At 66.6% G+C, this 19,917-nt stretch overlaps 1 protein-coding gene across 6 annotated transcripts in view; it reads right to left on the bottom strand.

Moving 5' to 3' along the window:
- Window positions 1–942: 942 nt before the first annotated feature.
- The window catches only part of PDE4A (phosphodiesterase 4A), an 80,066-nt gene continuing 61,091 nt past the window's right edge, over window positions 943–19,917 (bottom strand). For 3 of the 6 annotated variants that reach the window (XM_074980363.1, XM_074980364.1, XM_074980365.1), the window contains exons 2-15: window positions 19,165–19,350; window positions 18,614–18,650; window positions 18,034–18,107; window positions 17,727–17,773; window positions 17,182–17,294; window positions 10,383–10,476; window positions 8,759–8,937; window positions 8,378–8,476; window positions 7,771–7,935; window positions 7,307–7,406; window positions 6,189–6,343; window positions 5,764–5,886; window positions 5,188–5,370; window positions 943–3,770 (exon numbers count right to left, since the gene is read on the bottom strand). In XM_074980363.1, coding sequence (XP_074836464.1) covers window positions 3,408–3,770; window positions 5,188–5,370; window positions 5,764–5,886; window positions 6,189–6,343; window positions 7,307–7,406; window positions 7,771–7,935; window positions 8,378–8,476; window positions 8,759–8,937; window positions 10,383–10,476; window positions 17,182–17,294; window positions 17,727–17,773; window positions 18,034–18,107; window positions 18,614–18,650; window positions 19,165–19,350 — 1,918 coding nt within the window. In that variant the 3' untranslated portion in view covers window positions 943–3,407. Of the gene's footprint in view, window positions 3,771–5,187; window positions 5,371–5,763; window positions 5,887–6,188; window positions 6,344–7,306; window positions 7,407–7,770; window positions 7,936–8,377; window positions 8,477–8,758; window positions 8,938–10,382; window positions 10,477–17,181; window positions 17,295–17,726; window positions 17,774–18,033; window positions 18,108–18,613; window positions 19,351–19,917 lie in introns of those variants that run through there. The other 3 variants (XM_074980362.1, XM_074980360.1, XM_074980366.1) reach the window with 2 other exon arrangements.

Below are 19,917 nucleotides of genomic sequence, written 5' to 3'. Positions count from 1 at the left end.
GGGATTTGGGGGGGCTGTGCAGCTCAGTGGCGGGGCGGCATGTGGCGGGGGGTGTTTAGCTGGCGGGCGGGGCCGGGGGCGGGATTGGGGGCTGTGCACCTGGGGGACGCGGCGGGATGGGGGGGGCTGTGCAGCTCGGGGGTGGGGCCGGGGGAGGATTGGGGGCTGTGCAGCTCGGCGGCTGGGTGGCATGGGGGGGCAGGGCCGGGGGCCGGATTGGGGGCTGTGCAGCTCGGGAGTGGGGCGGCATGGGGGGGGGGGGTTGTGCAGCTGGGGGGCGGGGCCGGGGGCGGGACTGGGGGCTGTGCAGCTCGGGGGTGGGGCGGCATTGGGGGGGGGTTGTGCAGCTGGGGGGCGGGGCCGGGGGCGGGACTGGGGGCTGTGCATCTCGAGGGTTGGAGCGGCATGGGGGTGTGTTTAGCTGGGGGGGGCCGGGCCGGGATTGGGGGCTGTGCACCTGGGGGGCTCGGCGGAATGGGGGGGGCTGTGCAGCTCGGGGGCGGGGGAGGGGGAGGATTGGGGGCTGTGCAGTGGCAGCTGCACCCCTCCCCCCAGGCTGCACAGGGCCTTCTGTTCTGGGCCCATCCCCAGGGCCTTGACACCCCACATGCCCCGTGGGCGGCTGCCCCGTCCCTGTGCGCGAGGGGAGCGGAGCGCGCGTGGCGTGGCCTGGCCTGGGTTGGGGGGCCTGGCCAGGGCAGGCTGATGCAGGCCCAGCATCACCAGCCCTCGTGGGTTTGCGGCCCTGGGAAGAGGGTCCCCAGCAGCCGGGCACGCCAGCTGCAGCCCGGCCCGCTTTGTGCTGCACGGTGGGTGTCCGGCTCTGCAAGCCAAGGGCCCCCTCCTCCCTCCAGCTCTGGCCTGCAGACCTGCCCCCCCCGGCGCACTACCACCCCCCCGCCACCCAGCCCCCCACGTCCCATACAGAGGCCAGAGGCAGGTCCCTTCTGGTTTTATTGTGAGCTCTGCAGCCGGACGGCCGACTGGGCAAGGCGAAGAGGAACAGGCCCAGGCTATGGCCAAGGGGCTTTGTTACACCACATACACGTGGGGGAGCGGGAGCTCAGATCCGGGGAGGGGGGCTCAGCCCCCCCCCAACCACCCTGGCCCACCCGGAGGAATGGGCTGTCTCCGCAGAGGTGGGGGGAGAGTCTTAGGGTCGCTATTCACAGTATGTACAGAACAAACCCGACCCGAGCGACGCACCGAACCGAACCAAAGCGCGTACAAAAATAAAGGCTCTAGGAGGGCGGGCACCACCGGTGCCCCCACCCACGCCCCGGCTGGCAGAAAAGAGATCGATTGCTACAGTACAGGGTCCCGGCGCAGCCCCACCCAGCGCTGGCTGGGGCGACCTGCGTGGCTCACACCTGCCCCAACCAGCCTGCTCGGGTGGGCCCGCCCAGGTGTACCTGCGCCCCTGCCCCTGCCTGCCGAGGGCTTTGGTTGGAGAGCTGGCTGGAGGGGTCACCTCACTCATTATTGCTTCTCTCCTCGTGGGGGGCATGGCAGGGTAACAGTGTGGCCCAGGCCAGCCTGGCCTGCTCCCCACTCCTGCCCTCTCTCACCCCCAGGGAGGGCCCCTTTGCTATAAACCTGCCCCCCACTCAGCGGGGAGAGACACGTTTCTGGGGTTGGGGCTGCGGTGGAGGGGGCCTGGGAGCCATCCTCAGGGCAAGGCCAGAGCTCACCCTTCTGGAGGAGCCCAGGGCCCTGGCCAACAGAACCGGACAGGGGCAGACACAGCTCCTGGGCTGGGGCCAGGCAGCTGCTCTCCCCCGCCAGCCCCCTTAGAGAAAATGGCTCCAAAGCCTCAACTCCACTTGGGGTGCAGGGCTGTGGGGGGCAGCTGGAGCAGCCCAGCCGCCCCGGGGAAGGCAGTGCCAGTGGGCCCAGCTCCCCCATTCCCATCTGCCAGGGCAGCCGTGTTGCCCAGCACAGGGAGCCCTGGGGATGGTTAAAAGCCTCGGGAGCTGGGTGCTCTGGCTTCCCGGCTGCCTCTCGTAGGGCCGAGGCCCTGGAACCGCTGACTCCCACCTGGGTGCCAGGCAGCTGGGGCTCAGGTAGCACCAAACCCTAGGGGGCCTGTGGTCCCTGGCTCCTTTTCCCAGCTCTGGGAGGCCTCCCAGTAACTGCCAGCATGCAGGGTTGGCTCAGGCAGCAGCCAAGCTGGGCCCTGAGGGGGCGGTGGCAGGCACGCTGCTGGCAGAGACCAGCCAGCCAGGTGGCTGTGGTGCCAGGAAGTGCAAACCCAGAGAGTGGCTGCTTATTTGGGGGTGTGGCACATTGCCATGGGGTGCGCCATTACCTGCCACCCGCCCGGGAAGGGGGACTATGCCGTCAGCAGGGGGAGGGGAAGGTTATAGCCAGGCCATCCCAAGGGGGTGGTGGGAGCTGTGGCAACGCCCTCTCCCAGTGCCCAGGCTTGGGGCACCCCCCCACACCATGCCGCAGGCCCTGCACAGTGGAGAAGGGGGTGCAGCGGGATGGGAGGGGGGCACAGCAGGGTGGAGCAGGCTGAAGAGGCCTCCCACGTGCCAGGCTCCCCCATAATCCCCCACCCTTCCCGTCCACAGGACAGTTGGGGCAGCCACACCACCGCGGCCTATGGCTGGGATGGCTCTGGTTATGGCATCCATGGGGCAGGGACGGGGGCACTGAAATGAACCCCGAAAGGATGGGGGAAAGAATCCGATTACAGAAAAATAAAAACTTCTCTTCCCCCCCCAACCTCAACTTTCCAAAAATAATAATTAATGTACAATAAATTACCAGGTGCTTTAAAAACAACCCACAAACCTGCCCCCCGCCCCGCCCCGCAACAATAAATTAAAACAACCCCGACCATGGTCACGCAGTGGGGGCAGCCAGCGGCGCATGCGGCTGGGCGCAGGGCACTGGAGGGGCTGCCCCCTTGTGCTCCCATTCCACTCTGTCTTCGTTCCCAATTGTTTAAAAAAATATATCTATAAAGGTCTGTGGGTGCGAGACCCGAACGGAAGGCGAAAAGCAACCCGCGGCACTGCCCGGCCCCCGGCCTCTGCCCACCCACTCGCCCGCCGGCTGCTCCAAATAAAAAAGAATCCGAATGAATCCGTAAAAAAGCCGGCAGCCCCCCGAGAATTGACATCGCAGTGTCCAGAGGGCCTGGGTGGGGCCATGGCCGGGGGCCTGACCCGCTTCTACAGTGCTGTGTTTTCCCTTTTTCGTGGTTTGCGTTTTTCAAAGTTTTTTTTCCTTTTTTTTTTTTTTTGTAAAAAATACAATAGAAATCCCCCCAATGAACCCAAAATTAAATTAAATGTCATTTTTTGTGGGGCCCCCCTGGAAAGACTCCACGGTGGGGGGGTTGGGTGTGTGTGGCTTGAGTTTCGTATGCCGTGGTGCGGCTGAGATGCAGCCCAGAGTCACGGTGCCACAGGGGCTGTGTTATGTGCCGGTCCATGGTGCCTGCCCCCCTCCTCCAAGGACAGGCAGGGGGGCTGCTCCTCGTCGGCGGGGTCCCCAGGGCCAGGGCTGCTCCCATCCTGCTCCGACTGATCCGACTCCTCACCCTCCTCCTCCAGCGTCAGTTCGAACTGGAATTTCTCCAGGCAGGCCTCCTCGTCCTTGTCGCCCTCGTCGGGAGGCGGCGAAGGGCTCTGTGGGATCATGCTGTGGTACCAGTCCCGGTTGTCCTCCAGGGTGTCCAGGATCTCCTGGGCGTCGGGGTGCACCAGGTCGGCCCACGTCTCCCACAGGGGGTGAACAATGTAGTCAATGAAGCCAACCTGAAAGGCAGAGCCAAAGGGTGAGAACTGGAGAAGCTGGGGTCTGCAGCACCCAGCCTGATGGGGCCCTGATCTCGGCCGGGGTCTGGGCAGTGCCTGGCACAATGGGCCCTGATCTCGGCCGGGGTCTGGGCAGTGGCTCGCACAATGGGCCCTGATTTCGGCTGGGGTCTGGGCAGTGCCTGGCACAATGGGCCCTGATTTCGGCTGGGGTCTGGGCAGTGCCCACCCTGATGGGGCCCTGATCTTGCCCATGGCCTGGGCAGCACCTGGCACAAGAGTCCAGGCTGGAGTTGTAACATTCTTGGATTCCGACACGAACGTGCAAAAAGTTGCAGCCACTGTTCTCTGTTTGCACCAAATCTGGTACAATATGGGCCAAGCGAGGGGCTGTCGGAAGCTGGTGATTCGCCAGTCCTTTCTCTGCTGCTCATATGCAGGTCTGGTGCTGGTATCTGAGCTCATATTTCAAACGTCCGCTTTCAGGAGACCTCAGCAGAAGGCCGGGCAACTCCTCTACTTGGCTGACAAAGGGCCGCAATAGGTGCCAATCCACACCTGAAGACTGCTGGGAGCGCTGAGGCCAGCAGTCAGGCGAGGGCTGACAGCCTAAGGAGGACTTGGACAGGTGACCTACTCATGGGACTTCCGCACCACGAGAACAAAGGGATCCCTCCACAAGGGCCAGGGTCCCAAAGGGACCCTGAGGTGCCTCCACCTTTGTCTTTACTCTGGCCCATCCCTCCTGGAGCAGCTCTGCTCTGAGCTTGGGCTCAGAAGGGTCCACCACTGACCCGGCCTAACAGCAGACATGTTGCAGGGACTTTAAGGCAGCCGCTTGCTCCACTTCTGCGGAGAGCCTGGACCGAGAGCTTTGCCGGCGGCGTGTGGAATTCGGGGGTTTGAACTGTTTTACTCTCCCCAATAACCCCGGGGGTGTTGGATGCTGCAGGCCGGGCCCGGCTGCGCTGTGGGTCAGGCCTGAGCTACCCGTTGACCTGGGGCTGGGGCTGCTCCTTTGGGACCAGAGGAACCTGTGTGGATTCGGTGCGACTGGTTTTCAGACCCTCCCGCTGTGCGGAGGGGAAGCAGGGGGACGTGCGTGTGTGATGCTGGCTGGCCAGGGTGGCGACAGAGGTGCTGGGTTACGGTGGAGGATCCGCAGTTGGGGCTGTGGGCAGCCCTGTGCTAAGGGATTTGCCCTGGTCTGGCTCTCAGCTGTGCCTGGAGAAACCTGCGATGTCACAGGAGTGTCTGGGTGCTCCGGTCCTGGGGCCAGGAGCGGCGCCGAGCTCGGCGTCAGTGGGGACACCGCAAGTGGCATGAGAGCGGCTAAGCGGAGGGCCCGGTGGCAGCTGTCGCCTGCATTCGGGGCTGGGTGCCGTGGGCCCCTCCCCTGGAACAGACCCCCCCGCACCTGGGACTTCTCCACGGAGGCAGTGTGCTTGTCACACATGGGGCTGATCTCCATGCCCCGCTCGCGCTCCTTGTCGCCCTGCCGGAAGAACTCCTCCATGATGCGCTCGGTCCACTGGCGGTACAGCTGCAGCGGCTTGGTGGGGTTGCTGAGGTCGGCACAGTGCACCATGTTGCGCAGGACCTGGGGCGGGAGAATGAGCACTGTGGGGATGGGGCAGCCCCATTGCAGCCAGTCCGGCCACCCCCCATGGGGCAGCCCCATTGCCCTGTGACCCATTGCAGCCAGTCCGGCCACCCCCCATGGGGCAGCCCCATTGCCCTGCGCCCCATTGCAGCCACTCCGGCCACCCCCCATGGGGCAGCCCCATTGCCCTGTGACCCATGGCAGCCCCATTGCCCTGCGCCCCATTGCAGCCACTCTGGCCAGCCCCCATGGGGCAGCCCCATTGCCCTGCACCCCATTGCAGCGGCTCTGGCCACCCCCTACCACACCAGGGCAATGCTGGATGGTCCCTTTGCCCAGCTGATCAGCTCCCCCATGTCCCTGGGTTCATTCACGGGGTCCCCCACCCACCTGGATCCGGTCTGTGTAGTTGTCCAGCAGCAGCACCCCGGAGCTTGTCACCTTCTTGGTCTCCACCATGGTCTTGAGATCGGCCAAGAGGCTCATGTGCTTGGACATGTCGGTGGCCAGGACCTGGGGGGAAACGCACAGTCATGGGGGGAGCAGCCAGAAGCCAGGAGTCCTGGCACAGCGCCCCTGGCTCCAGCCCGTTGCACCCCCAAACCCAGGAGTCCTGGCACAGCGCCCAGCTCCAGCCTCCTGCACCCCAAACCCAGGAGTCCTGACTTCCAGGTCCCTTCGGAACTGGGACAGCCCTGACTGTGCCCTGGCAGGGCTGCGAAATGGGCCCAGACCTGCTCCTGCTGGGTGGGCTGTGACCCCGGGGGCCTGGGGGGGAGGAGGGGGCGGCGGGGGGTGGCCCCGCCCCGACTCACCATGTCGATGACCATCTTGCGCAGAGTCTGGCGCTGACGCTTGCCCAGGCTCTGGAAGATGTCGCAGTTCTCCTCCTGCAGCAGCTTGAAGCCCACGGCCAGGTGGTGGTTCTCCAGCACCGACTCATCGTTGTACATCAGGGCCAGCTCTGAGTCTGCGGGCGAGGGCGCGTCACAGGGGCCGGGGCCGGGCCTCAGCGCCCCACGGCGTGGGCTCCTGCATGGCGGGCGGGTGGGGAGGCTCTGCCAGCCAAGCCTGCCAGGCTGGGGGCAGGGCACGTTGGTAGGAACGCAGGCGGGCGCGGGTGTGGCCTGGGGCACAGCTCCGCGCGCTGGAGGGCACACAGGCGGCGGTGTCCCAGCACACAGCGTGTGCACGGGAGGAGCATGTGGGCGTGTGCCCTGGAGCACAAGTACACGTGCAGCGTGCACACGTGTGTGCTGCAGGTGTGTGTCGGTGTCCCAGCACACGGCGTGTGCACGGGAGGAGCGTGTGGGCGTGTGCCCTGGAGCACAAGTACACGTGCAGCGTGCACACGTGTGTGCTGCAGGTGTGTGTCGGTGTCCCAGCGCACAGCGTGTGCACGGGAGGAGTGTGTGGGCGTGTGCCCTGGAGCACAAGTACACGTGCAGCATACACACGTGTGTGCTGCAGGTGTGTGTCGGTGTCCCAGCGCACAGCGTGTGCACGGGAGGAGTGTGTGGGCGTGTGCCCTGGAGCACAAGTACACGTGCAGCATGCACATGTGTGTACTGCAGGTATGTGTTGGTGTCCCAGAGCACGGCATGTGCACGGGAGGGCTAGTGAGTGTGTGCCCCGGAGCACAAGTACGTGTGCAGCATGCACACGTGTGTGGTGCAGGTGTGTGTTGGTGTCCCAGTGCAGGGCATGTGCACGGGAGGGCTAGTGAGTGTGTGGGTGTGTGCCCCGGAACACAAGTATGTGTACAGCGTGCAAACGTGTGTGCTGCAGGTGTGTGGTGGTGTCCCAGCGCACAGCGTGTGCGCGAGAGGCCTAGTGTGTGTGTGTCCTGGTGCCAGGAGGAGGAAAACCCCACGTGCCCTCCCGCCCCCGCTGTGGGTCACGGGGCCCCAGGCCCAGGGAGCTGGGCACTCACTCGTGTTGATCAGGAACTGGTTGGACACGCCCGGGTGGTCCACGTCATGGATAGCTGCAGCGAAGAGCGCGGCCAGGATCTCCAGGTCGGTGAAGACGGCCTGCCGAGGGCACAGGGAGCACGGTCAGGCCATGCCAGGGGCTCCAGGAGCAGGGACCCTCTCACCCCAGGCAGCCGCCCAGCTGGGACTGGGAGTAGCTGCCACGTGTGCATGCAGGAACCAGGGCCCATCACTCTGGTACCTGCTGCCAGCAGGAAGGTTCTCAGAGGCAGTGATGGCAGGGAGCAGCCCGGGGCGGGCGGACAGACACACAGACAGACGGACAGACACTTGTCCAGCCCCCAGTTCGTTTCTGTCCCTTGTCAGCCCCGCCAGCCGCCGTACCCTCCTGCGCCCACGTGGTGTGGCTGCCGGCAGCTGCCCGCCCACACTGCTCAGCCCCCGGGCAGGGCCTGCCACTCACGTCCAGGGCGGGGGTGGCCAGCAGGACGTGGGTGGACTGCACCACGTCGGCGGCGTGCAGGCTGTTGTGGTAGGCCACGTCGGCGTGGTAGTGCTCCTCCAGCGTCACCACATACGTCAGCAGCGTCTCCACCGGGATCTTGAAGGCCTTCAGCAGCTCCCTCTCCTGTGGGCAGGGGGCATGAGGCCGGGCAGAGGCACGGCAAGGGGCCAGGGCTCACCACACCAACGGGCAGGACACGTGGCCACCCCGGGAATCACCTCCCCCCCACGTGGCGCACCACTGAAGGGTGGGGGCAGGTGGAGTCCTGATATTCTGGCCCCACTCCCCTCCCAGAGCCAGGCAGAGAACCCAGGAGTCCTGGCGCCACACACCCTCCTCCCAGCTCTACCCAGTAGGACCCACTCCCCTCCCAGAGCCAGGCAGAGAACCCAGGAGTCCTGGCTCCACCCGCCCCCCCGCCCCAGCTCTACCCACTAGGCCCCACTCCCCTCCCAGAGCCTGTGAGAGGAGCCAGGCGTCTCGGCTCGGACCAGAGGTGCCCTGGTCAGGCGGGGGCCTGGTCTGCTCCCGCGTGCTGCCGGGGGGGGGGGCACTGCCGGCGTACCTGGAATATTGTGTACATGATGCAGCTGAGCGAGCGGCTGTTGGAATATTCGGAGATGTGAAAAATGTTGAGGCCCCACTTGTTGAGGTTCTCCAGCTCCTGGAGGGCAGGACGGGGGCTGGTGAGAAGTGGGGAGGGCAGCACACAGCCCCCCGAGGAAAGCCTGGCACAGTGGGTCTGCACAAGCCCAGGGGTCGTGATGCCTAGTTCCACAGCCCCCTCCATAGCCCTGACACAACCCTTGCCCCACCCCTCCCCGCTCTGCCAGCGCTGGCTGGGCCCTGCCCTGCTGCCCCCACCCCAGCCCTGCCAGAGCCCCTCGCTGCCAGCCCAGGCCTGGACTTCCCTGCCCCTCCCCCCCCGCAGTTCGCCGGCCCCCACCTTGCTGAGCAGCTCCTCCTGGTCGGTTTTGACGCCGAAGCGGGGGATGCTGGAGTTACTCAGGCCGGAACCGCGCACGAGCTTCTTCACGCCGCTGATCTGGCACATGGGCTGGTGCGTCTTCTTCTTCTCCCGCTCCTTCGGCGTGGGGGCCGGGATCTCCACCTCGTTCTGCTTGTCTGGGGGCAGCAGGGCCGGGCGGGGCATGAGAGAGGGTGTGCAAGGGGCTGCCCGTGCAAGGGGGAGTGTGCAGCAGTCCGCAGGAGCACACAGCTCTGAGCTGCCTGTGCAGGAGGGACTGGGCCAAGGGGGGACGTGTGCGAACCAGCCCTCCGCCGTGGGCCCCAGGGTGCTGAAGGGCGGAGCAGGCCTGGCAGGAAGCTAGGGGCAGTGCAGGGGTCTGGGGCTGCAGCCCAGGGCAGCTTAGTCCTTGCGAGAGGGCTGGGGGTGCAGGACGCAGGGCCCCAGGGGGACGAGGAACGAGGGTGCAGCCCCCAGCACTAGCAGACAAGTGAGGGGTCAGGGGGATCTCAGACATGGGCTGGGAGAGCAGGGGGGGTCACAGGCAATGGAGGGGCGGGGCAGGATTGTGACATCACAGGGCACCCAGCCAATCCATACACAGAGGACTAACTCATTTGCATCACATTGTGCCTTTGGTCAGGGCCCCTCTGGGCAACCCCCTGCAGGGAGCTGTAGTGACCCTCCTCCCCCAGAGTCATCTGAGCTGTGCCTGCTCTAACCACTAGGCACTGCTCCCCCCAGTCAGGAGAGAACCCAGGAGCCCCGCCACCGCCCCCGCCCCCGGTCACCAGCCAATCGTTCTCGAGATTTTTTCTCACCACCCATTGAAGAAAATTGCTGGGCCCAGTTTCTGGGGTCCATGCCCTGTGCTCCCCCCGTGGCACCGCCCCCTCAGCTCCCATTGGCCAGCTGAGAGCCAGCGCACAGAGCCCCCACCTAGAAGCTGGACCTGCTGCTGGCCACTTCTGGGGCGCAGCACGATCTGTGGCTCCCCCCCGCCCCGGCTAACAGGCAGCCTGACTCAGCGCCCCCTCGGGTCACCCCACAGCACAGCCACTCAGGGCCTGGCATGCCAGGAGCCATCCTCTGGAACCCACTCGCTAGACCCTGCTCCCTGTGGGGCAGGGGAGAGAACCCAGGAGTCGGGGCCCCCAGCCCTGTGCTCTAACCACTAAACCCCTCTCCCCCCCCCAGATCTGGGGAGAGAACCCAGGAGTCCGGGCCCCCAGCCCTGTGCTCTAACCACTAAACCCCTCTCCCCCCAGATCTGGGGAGAGAATCCAAGAGTCCAGGCCCCCAGCCCCCTGCTCTAACCACTAGACCTCACTCCCATCCCAAAACTCAGGAGAGAACCCAGCAGTCCTGGGTTACAACCTTCTGCTCTAACCACTAGCTCCCACTTCCCTCCCAGAACTGGGGGCACACCCCAGGAGTCCTAGCTCCTAGTACCCACCAGTGCAGGGCCCCCCCAGTGGCACAGGGGCAGGCTGGGCTGACAGCCCCCTCGCCGGGGCTCCCTCTCCTCACTGCAGCTCTGAACCCAAGCCAGGGAGCCAAGCTGCTGCCAGGACACCCCCCCCTCCGCCTGCTCGGTGCTCACCGAGGAACGTGTTGGAAATGTACTCGGAGACCTGGTTCCCGGAGCGGCTCATCTCGGACAGGTGGGTGAGCTCACGGTTCAGCATCCTCTTGAACTGCCAATGAGAAGGGGACAGGGCTCAAACACGGCTGCCCACGGGCACGCAGGGGACATGCAACGCCCTCGCACTTCTGCACGCTCCACCATCCACGTGTGCACGCACGACTCGCAGGTGTGCTGCTTCCCCGTGGAAGTGAGTGTGAAATTCACTGTGGCCACGTGCACGAGAGCGCAGGATGTGCCGTGCGAGTGCCTCTCCAGGGGCAGGCGGTCTGTGCCGAGTCCCCTGTGATCGGTGCCCTGAGGCCTCTGCTCCCCTCACTCCTGGGTAGCCGACAGACACCAGCAAAATCCTCCCACCCGCCATTCAAATAAATACCAGGGACTTCGATCTAGGACCGAACGTGGGGTACGGTGCACTGAGGGCAAGTGTCAAACCAGCACTTCAGGGCCCAGCCCTGCCGGTGCCCCCACTCCTGACCCACAGCCCCTGGCCGCCCAGCCCAGCCCATCTGGTGCCCCTCACTCCCGACCCACAGCCCCTGGCTGCCCAGCCCAGCCTAGCCCAGCCCAGCCGGTGACCCTCACTCCCGACTCGGCCCCTGGCCACCCAGCCCAGCCCGTCTGGTGCCCCTCACTCCTGACCCACAGCCCCTAGCCGCCCAGCCCAGCCCAGCCTGTCTGGTGCCCCTCACTCCCGCCCCACAGCCCCTGGCCACCCAGCTCAGCCTATGCTCTCCCCAGCCCTGCCAGTGACCCTCACTCCCGACTCGGCCCCTGGCCGCCCAGCCCATGCTCTCCCCAGCCCGTCTGGTGCCCCTCACTCCTGACCCACAGCCCCTGGCCACCCAGCCCAGCCCGTCTGGTGCCCCTCACTCCGGCCCCGGCCCCTGGCCGCCCAGCCCAGCCCAGCCCAGGCTCCCCTGGCTCTGCTCATGGCCAGCCAGGCTCTGGGCTCTAGACAGTAATTCAACCCCCGGCTGACTCCTCTCCAGAGACAGGTCACATCTGGATGGCCAGGCCAGCAGGCACTTGAGATCTGGCAGGTGGCCAGCTCCAGTGTCACTCCTGCAGCCCAGCGCACATGAGATGCAGCGCAGGGACCAGCCCCGGCCTGAGCGAGGAACAGCCGGGGACACTGGCCCTGCCCCAGCATTCCCAGGCAGCCTGGCCAGGAGCGAGGGAGCCAACGGGAGGGGGCGCATGCTCCTGGCACAGAGCCCTCCCTGGAAAGGCTGCGGCTCCAGACGGGAGCCCATCGAGTCAGAAATGGCCAACAAGTCACCCCCCCAGGAGCTCCGCTGAGTTCTGGGAGAGAACCCAGGAGTCCTGGCTCCCTGCTCTAACCACTAGACCCCGCTGCTCTCCCAGCACCTGAGGGAGAACCCAGGAGTCCTGAGAGAGCTGCTGCTGCCAGGAAAGCACTGGTGCCCCCATGCCCCCAAAGTCCCCTTTGTCCTTCAGCAGCTCCCGGATGCCGCCCCCCCCAGAGCCAGGCAGCGGCTGGTGACTCATCTGCAAGCTGGGAGCCGGCTGCGCTCACAGCCAGGGGCCTCTCCTTTTGGTGGGGGGGGGCGTTTTCTCCCTGCCCCTCTCTGCCTGTCCCCAGGAGTCCCTGTGCTGCTCCCCCAGGCTGGGCAATGGGGGCACCAGTGAGCCCAGCTGGGTCAGGAGCATGGGGGATGGGGGGGTTTCTGCAACCAGCTGCAGAATGGGAACTGCAAGGGGGGGCTCCCCCTGCAGCACTGCCTAGGGGCTCCCCCCCAGTTCAGGGGAGAGGGAACCGCGATGCGCCCCACAGCTCAGCCCCCAACAGGGAGCTTGGGGGAGATGCAGGGAGGTCAGCACCCCATCGCACAACCGGCTTAGGGGTCCCCACTCCTGAGGCACGGAGCGGGGAAGTGGCAGAGCTAGAACCCAGGAGTCCTGGCTCCCTGCACCCCCTCCCCCAGCTCTGAGCCCACAGCACCCTCCCAGAGCTGGGGGAAGAGAACCCAGGAGTCCTGGCTCCCAGCCCCGCTGCTCTGAGGCCATGCCAGAGGCTGAGCAGTGGGCAGGATGCTCTGTACCCCATCGATCGCACAGTCCTCTGGCAGGGGCACAGGGACACTCCCTCTGTCCATCCAGGGCCCTCCCCGCATGGGGACACCCCAAAACTCTGTGTCCCCCACGTGCCCAGGATCCCCAGCTCCCCTCCCCCTCCCCCGTCACACAGAAAAACCCACAAATGGAAGAAATAAGAAAGGGCAGTGGGACGTGTGCACCCCCCCAGCCAATCAGGTGCCTCAGCCCAATCTCCATAGCGACAGGAGTCTCCTTAGCAACTGCCCCATCGGCAGCCTGTGCACAGGCAGCTGGGTCTCCCAAAGGGGGGAGCGTTAACCCCTTCCATCCCAGCCTCATGGACCTAGCCCCACCTGGTGTCCCTCACTGCTGACCTGCAGCCCTGGTTCCCCCAGGAGCCCTCGGGTGATGGGCGGCTGGCCACGTCTAGGCAGCTGGGGACACTGGTTCCAACCCCCACATCCATTCATCAACCCACACCTGTGATGAGTTTGTTGGGCCTCAGCCCACAGGCCTCCCCTTCCCAAGGGGCCCCAGTGAAGGCCCAGAGCATGTGGCCAGGGCAGACGGCCCAGGCTCAGTCCCCGCAGCCCAGCCAGGCCAAGGCAGACCCCACATCTCAGCGCAGGGTGCCCCAGCACGCAGCAAACGAGCTCCAATGGACCATGGAACACAGTGGGTGCAGCTGGGAGGCCAGGGCCAGGGAGTGGCCATCGCTCTCCTTGGCTGCGGGATCGGGCTGCTCTCCCCAAGCTGGTGCAAGGGGAAATGCCCATCCCAACCCCACGGCAGGAAGGACAACCCCCTGGGGGAGACCCTGGGCAAGGGGCCGGGGGGCAAGGGAGAAGGGCTGGGTAACCCAGCGGGTTGGGTGGAGGAATTTTAAGGGCCAAATATAAACACAACCTGAGGGTGCGATTCTCCCTCCCCATTGCTCCCCCAAGAGTCACTGAGCCAGGAGGCAGAGCAGGCAGCTGGGAGCCAGGCCTGAGCCAGCTCCCAACAGCTGTGGTCAGGCAGGGTGGGGGGCCAGGGGACTGGCACCCCAACTCGGCTGGCTCCCAGGCTGTGCCTAGAATGCCCCACCCCGGGAACCCAAAGGGGCAGGAGGGGTGGGGAGGTGGCTGAGCCCTGTGCTTGGGGGGGGGTACAGGAAGTGACCCCCCAGCTGGTGCCTGAAGGGGCTGGGAGGTCCCAGTGCAGGAGAAGCAGGTAGGCTGGAGCAACAACCCCCCACACTGCAAGGCAGGACGACACCCAGACACCCTGTGAGGCGGCATTCCGGACACACACACAGGAGTTCCGCACACACATTGCACACAGGGAGGTTCCACACACACAGGGAGGTCACACACATGTTGCACACACGGATGACACACCCCTGGGCGGGGGGTTTCCAGGGACACGCACACATGGCGTGCAAGGGGCTGTCTCACACGCGCACAAGGGGCACCCGGCCCCAGCACCGCTGGCCCTGGGCACTCGAGCACGGAGCAGCAGCTGCGCCAGTGTGACATTGTCGAGAAGGCAGAAGGGCAAAACTCCCCCCTCCCCCGTCACAGGCAGCCCGGCCCCCGCGGCTCTGCCCAGCCCCTCTGACTGGTCCAGGCAGCCGCCAGAGTGCACCACACCCCGCCCCCCCCGGAGAGGCCCCTGAAGCCCCCTCCCCCAAACCGGGACCCCCACAATGCCAGGCCGTGGGCTACAGGCCCCATCCCCAGGCTCCCTGCACGGCAGCAGAGAGTGGGGCACAGCCAGACCCCCCCACACCCCACCCCCCGTGCCCCTGTTACCTGGTCCCACCAGCCGACCAGCCATGGCTTCGCGCACGTCTCACAGAAAAAATCCACTAAGGGCATCTTCTGGCCTGGCCGGTGGCAGCCGCAGGCGGCTCCCCAGCTCCCTCCGGCTCCTGCGGGCCAGGCGCCCAGGGGGGCCCCTCCCCTCACAAAGGGGTCAATATCCCGGGGCCCTCTCTGCCCCTGGCATGGCGAGAGGGGGAGAGCGCCCCCGGGCTCCCCTCACATTGTCCTGGGGGGCACAGGCAGCCGGGAGAGGGGCAGGCCCAGCACGGAGCTGCGCTGCCAGCCGGCCTGCCGGTACTGCAGAGGAGCAGGGAGCTACCCACAGTGCTCTGCTGCCCGGCTCCAGGCCCCTGCGGCCGTGCCCTCCCCGCCAGCCGGGCGGGGGACACCAGCCCCGGCTCACGGGCGGAGGAGGAGGAGCCAGAGCCACCCGCCAGCTGCAGGCGGGAGCACACCAGCCATCCCTGGGTACCAGGACACTTGGCTCCGCCTCCTCCTGTCTCCGGGGCAGCGGTCACCGGGGCGACGGCGCCTCCTCCCGCAGCCGCATCCCTGCCTGGCGCGCGGCTGTCACTGCAGCGTGTGGCGGGGCTGGAATGGGAGGGGGGGAAGAGGAGGGAGGGAGAAGCTGCCGGTGGCGAGATCCTGTTGCTCAGAGCTGGGGACCCCGGGAGATGGGGGGAAAGGATTTCACTGGCGAACGCAGAGCTCCCAGCCCTGCTGTGTTAGCCACTAGGACCCGATTCCCCTTCCACAGCCAAAGAGAACTCAGGTCTCGGCAGCGCCCACCCCTGCTCTAACCACTAGCCCCCACCCCCCTCCCAGGGCCAGGACAGAACCCAGGAGCCCTGATTTGGGGCCATGTTTCGCTCTCAGATTATTGCCTCGTGGCGAATGCAGGGGGAGGTCGGGAGCCAGGACTCCAGGGTCCTAGCCCAGTTCCGGAGGTGCGGGGAGATGTAGAGAACAGGCCCCTCTAGGTGGTGGTGGAAACCAAGCACCCTGAAGACACGGGCAGGAATGCTGCTGATTGCAGCGACCCCTTCCCCCTGCCGGCCCCCCATGCCCCTAGCGCCCCGCGCCCTCCACTGCCACACTCAGCACTCAGCCAAGCCAAGGGACAAGCAGGCATGATCGCCAGCCCTACTGGCCCCAACCCCTCACCCCATGGACCCTTCCACACCCTGGCTCCTCCTCCTCAGGGAGTCCCCATTTCCATGCTAACGCCACCTCCGGGTGCCATGCAGCGCTCCTGTGGTGTTCTTCCACTCGTGCGGAATAACATCTATTCTCCGCACTGAGGCAGGTGCCAATGTGCACCACCAGTAGAAAAGCGTTGTACTGGGAAAGCTGGCACACCGCGGAGGGGAGCCGGCGGGAGGATCCCTGGGGGAGCTGCACCCGCCCAGACGCAGATGACACGTGCCAGCCCTGCGTGCTCACTTCCGCACGGCAGGAGACAGCGACGTACGAGCCGGGCACACGCCCATCCAGATGCCGTCTCTGCTCCCGGCAGGCACCCGTCTCCCTCCCGCCTAGACCCCTACAACCCCCCAGCCGGTCCATCTGGACTGCGTCTCCACAGGACCCCACCTGGCTGCCAAGCCCAAACCTACATGGATGGCGCCAGGCCCACGCTGTGCACGGGGGGGAGCCAGCCCAAGCCCCAGTGCAAACGCTGTGCCTGCATGGACCCCCATGGGCTCTCCAGAGCGCCAGGACACGGGCCTGCAGCAGGGAGTCCCACGGCTGCCCACGCACATCTGGTGCCCAGACGACCACTGCACCCCCAGGGATCTGCCAGGCACAGACCTGCCCCTCCCTGCTCATCGGCCTGCAGCCCCGAGGGACCCCAGAGCCAGCTCACGTCCGAGCCAGGCAGCCGCGGTGAGGGGCACCTTCGAACCTGGGGGGGGCAGCAGGGGGTACATGTGGGGAAGAGCTTGGCTGGGAGAGACGGGAAGAGATTGGGCGGTTGGGTAAATGGGGCAGAGTGACAGGCAGATGGGTTTGTGCAGGGACAGACAGACGGCCGGCTGGCCAGCCAGGCAGACGCGTTTGTGCAGGTACAGATGGCCGGCCGGCCAGGCAGACGGGTTTGTGCAGGGACAGACAGACAGCCGGCCAGCCAAGCAGACGGGTTTGTGCAGGGACAGACAGACGGACAAGACGGCCAGGCAGACGGGTTTGTGCAGAGACAGACAGACGGCCGGCCAGCCAGGCAGACAGATTTGTGCAGGGACAGCCTAGCCAGGCAGACAGGTTTGTGCAGGGACAGACAGACAGCCGGCCAGGCAGACGGGTTTGTGCAGGGACAGACAGACGGCCGGCCAGGCAGACGGGTTTGTGCAGGGACAGACAGACGGCCGGCCAGCCAGGCAGACGGGTTTGTGCAGGGACAGACAGACGGACAAGACGGCCAGGCAGACGGGTTTGTGCAGAGACAGACAGACGGCCGGCCAGGCAGGCAGACGGGTTTGTGCAGAGACAGACAGACGGACAAGACGGCCAAGCAGATGGGTTTGTGCAGGGACAGACAGACGGCCGGCCAGCCAGGCAGACGGGTTTGTGCAGGGACAGACAGACGGACAAGACGGCCAGGCAGACGGGTTTGTGCAGGGACAGACAGACGGACAAGACAGCCAGGCAGACGGGTTTGTGCAGGGACAGACAGACGGTTGGCCGGCCAGGCAGACAGATTTGTGCAGGGACAGACGGCCGGCCGGCCAGCCAGACAGATTTGTGCAGGGACAGCCAGCCAGCCAGCTGGCTGGCCAGACAGATGGGTTTGTGCAGCGCTGGCAAAGGATGGACACTCAAGCGGCGGACACAGGGATGGGCCCCAAGCCCCACCCGGGGGTGCCCAGCTGGGTGCTGGGGTGCAGCCCCACCTTGTTGGAGGCCATCTCACTGACGGAGCGATAGGTCTGTATTGTCTCCAGCTGGTCCAGGCACCAGTCCAGCTCCTCCAGGGTCTCCTTGGCCAGCTGCTGGTAGGTCTCCTCTGCAGGACAGAAGAGCTGCCATCAGCACCGGGCAGGTAAGGACCCAGGGGTCTGAAGGGCTGTGGGGAACTTGCCCCTCAGCTGAGTCCACCAGCACCTACCAGCCGGGGGCTGGGAGTGGTGAGAGCAGGTGGGCAGGACTCCTGGGTTCTCTCCGCAGCTCTGGGGGGCAGGGAGTGGGGTCCAGTGGTAAGAGTGGGGAGGGGGGTCTGGAAGCCAGGACTCCTGGGTTCTCTCCCCAGCTCTGATGCTAACATTTCACACAATCATGGTGGAGCTGGCCCTACCCTTGCCTCAGTTTCCCCCTTTAACTAGCTCCCCTCCACCGTCTCGCTCAAGCTGGGTGACCCATGAGATGCCCCCGAGGTGGTTCCATGTGCCCACGGGCCCCCATCACCCGGGCGAGGCTGGGGGTGCCCATGAGTGGTTACCTGACAGCATCGCCTTGCAGGTCGGCTGGCTGCCCACAGGCGACCTCCTGCGGGGGGACAAGACACAGACTCAGCCACCGGCTCCCCCACGCAGGTGCCTGCGCCACACCCGGCTCCCCCATGGTCCCAGGGGCAGGGGCAGGGCACAGAGACGGGCTGCAATGCAGCAGGGGGGCAGCACTTTGCTCTGAGTATTTAGGGGCTATTCTGCTACTTCTGCCGGGGGAGGCCCCCATGACTCGCCCGCTGACCCCCACGACCCCCAGCCAGAGCAGCAGAAGGGGGCTGGGCCCCGGGGCTCACTCACTTGCTGGACGTGGGGGTCGGCACATTGGCCAGGATGGAGAAGTTGCTCCTCACGCTGCGCAGACTGGCCAGCACCTGTGGGGAGAGGCGGCCCAGGCTGCAGCCAGCACGTGGGGGGCTGACCCCCTCCCTGCCAGGGGCCACAACCCTGGAGCTGGCCACTTTCTGCCCCAAGGGCCCCCCGACCTCTGGCCCCTCCCAGCTGCCCCATGCGCCCACCTGGCTCCTGCTGGAACCAGAGCTGTACCTTGGGGGGGCCCCAACAGCCCCCTGGCTCCCCCCACCAGCTCTGGCTCTGCCGTGGCAGCACAGCCGGGGTAGCAAACTGGGGCTGCCTGCGGGGGTCAGTCAGTCTGAGGTCCTCCAAACAGGCAAACCCCCCACCCCCTGTGGGGCCTGTGACCCAGGCTGGAGCCAGAAACAGGCTGTGGGGTGGGGGCCGAAGAGTAGAAGACAACCCAGGATCAGGCCCCGGCTGCTTGGAGCGGAGGAGAACCGTCCTGCCCTGGGCCCACTGGCGAGGGCCGACGCCCCGAGCCCACAACTACCAGCCCCCAACCCCGCGCCAGAGCAGCACCCACCTGGGCAAAGGGCGTCACTATGAGGTCCTCGGTGTGGCTGCGTGGCAGAAGAGGAGGCCGGTGAGTGACAGGCCCTGTGTCCTGGGCGAGCTCTGGGGATCTGCGGCATGGGGCTGGGCCGGGGGGTGGGTTGGGGGCCCCACTTCCTGGGTGAGCTTGGGGTGGCTGTGCCGGAGGCTCCACATTAGGGCTTTGCACTGGGGGGCAGCAGGGGGCTGGGCTTTGGGGGCAGAGCTCAGGGGTGGCAGTGGGGGTCCGGCTGGGGTAGAGCTCGGGGGCAGTGTGGGGATGGGCCAGGGGCTGCAGGGGGCAGAGCTCAGGGGGCAGCGGGGAGCTGGGCCGGGGAAAGTGGGGTGCAGAGCTCTGGGTGCAGCCGGGGGCCAGGACCAGGGCAGTGGGGGACAGAGCTCGAGGGGCAGTGTGGGGCCGGGCCAGGGGCAGCAGTGGGCTAGGGTTGAGGCAGCGGGGGGCAGAGCACGGGGGGCAGCAGGCAGCAGGGGGCCAGGCCCAGGGCAGCGGGGAGCAGCGGGGGGCCGGGCCGGGGCACTCACGCCTCGCTGGCGACAGAGGAGTTGCGGGACATGGTCTTGGGGGACAGGTCATAGTCGCTGTCCGAGCGGTACAGGAAGGACTCGCGTCGCTGGCCGGGTGGGAAGCTGGGGTGCAGGACCAGGCCGGGGCTGGCCTGGGGGTCCAGGGGGCTCCTGGCCGGGGAGGGGCCATTCTCCACGTCGAAGCTGCAGGAGACAGAGGTGGGTGAGGGGGTCCCAGGCTGGCACCCAGCACTGCCCCCCATCCCCAGCTGGACCCAGGCCGGCACCCAGCACTGCCCCCCACCCCTGGCTGGACCCAGGCTGGCACCCAGCACTGCCCCCCCCGGCTGGACCCAGGCACTGGCTCCCCCCCCCCCAGCCCCTTCCTGCCCCCGCCTCTCCAGCAACCCCTGGCCCAGCCACTCACCTGCAGGGGTGCAGAGAGCTGCAGGGCAAGGCCATGGCTAGTGCAGCATGGCTGGGGGGGCTGGGGGGGGTCGGGGCTGCCCCCCACGGCTGAGAGCTGCCCAGGCCAGAGCCCTGCAGGAGCCGGGCCGCATGGGGCCGCACGGCGGAAGTTGCTCCACCCGGCCGGGGAGAGGCTGGGGGGGCTGCTCCCACTGAGGCAGGCTGGCTTCCTGCCCCCCAGCTGGAGAGGGGCTGGCGGTGCAGGGCGGGCGAGGGCCCCAGGCCCCAACTCCAGGGCCCCCGGAACTGCCGGCTCTGGGCTTCCTGCCCCCGCCACCGCCCGCCTGGCGTCTGCTTTCCCTG

This window comes from Carettochelys insculpta, chromosome 29, assembly GCF_033958435.1.
Source record: "Carettochelys insculpta isolate YL-2023 chromosome 29, ASM3395843v1, whole genome shotgun sequence".
Lineage (NCBI taxonomy): Eukaryota > Metazoa > Chordata > Testudines > Carettochelyidae > Carettochelys > Carettochelys insculpta.
This window is presented reverse-complemented; position numbering and strand designations above follow the sequence as displayed.